General features: G+C 36.4%; 1 protein-coding gene across 1 annotated transcript in view; it reads right to left on the bottom strand.

Annotated features, from left to right (window-relative positions):
* Positions 1–1057, bottom strand: part of ENPP3 (ectonucleotide pyrophosphatase/phosphodiesterase 3) — a 134767-nt gene that overhangs the window by 113422 nt on the left and 20288 nt on the right. The window contains exon 7 of the mRNA XM_007947391.1: positions 564–683. Within this exon, the coding sequence (XP_007945582.1) occupies positions 564–683 (120 nt within the window). The remainder of the gene's footprint in view (positions 1–563; positions 684–1057) is intronic.

Here is a 1057-nt window from a genome sequence, read left to right as displayed (position 1 = left end):
TGGGTTTCCGAGGCAGTATCACTACGGAAGTAGGATTGCCCAACCTTCCTTCTGAGGAGTGGCTGGTGGGTTTGAACCGCCAGCCTTCTGGTTATTTAACTTTATAAAATGTATTTGAATTCTTTAAGATTTGTCTCTGTAGCAATTAAAAAATAATCATCCAAGGGTCAACCTCAAAAATCAGAAAATTAGTAAGATAGTAAAAAATATCACTTTTTCAAATTGGTAAGATTGACAGTCCCATTTTCCCTTTTAATGAACTAAAAACAGAATGAGGAAAATGAATAGATAATCTGATTGAGTAACTTCTAGATGATTACATTTACAATACAGCACCCACCTTTCAGCATAAGGCCATTTCAATGAAAAATCATGTTGTTGTTGTCTTTGTCAAAATTCAAATTATAAATAGTGGTATGTTTCCACACCTAGCCCTTGAAATAAGGTGGATGGTATAAAATTCAAAACGGAGAGAAACGGCGGATCCTTTTCTCCCTAAAGAAGTTTGCTGTCACATTGGGAAGTGAAGGCTATTTGAGGTCTTTGTGTAAAATACTACTTACCGGCTGTCCACCCCACCAGGCTGGATCCTCTTTCTCTTTTGATGAAAGTGAAAAATTCTTGTTGAGATTTACATCATACATATTATTGTCAATGATGCCATGCGATTCTGGATATAAGCCCTAAAAGTATGTATGTATATATAAAGATATAAGACAAGTAATGTATTAGTAAAATACATATTTAAATTAAAACATCATAAGATTGGGAATTCACATCTAGGAAAGTTGTTATATACCTTTCAATGTAAAACCCCTGAATTAGAATTGAAATATCAGTATATGTAATATATATATGTGTGTGTGTGTGTATGTAAAACTAAACTCACTGCCATCAAGTCAGATCTGACTCATAACGACTGCGACTCTTCCTTAGGTTTCTGAGGCGATATCACTAAGGAAGCAGATTGCCCAACCTTCCTTCCGAGGAGTGGCTGGTGGGTTTGAACTGCCAGCCCTCTGGTTAGCAGTCAAGTGCCTTAGGCACTATGCCACCA

Source organism: Orycteropus afer, unplaced genomic scaffold (assembly GCF_000298275.1).
Source record: "Orycteropus afer afer isolate SDZICR_OR568_19922 unplaced genomic scaffold, OryAfe1.0 scaffold00182, whole genome shotgun sequence".
Lineage (NCBI taxonomy): Eukaryota > Metazoa > Chordata > Mammalia > Tubulidentata > Orycteropodidae > Orycteropus > Orycteropus afer.
The sequence above is the reverse complement of the archived record's forward strand: the minus strand, read 5'-3'. Positions and strand labels throughout refer to the sequence as shown.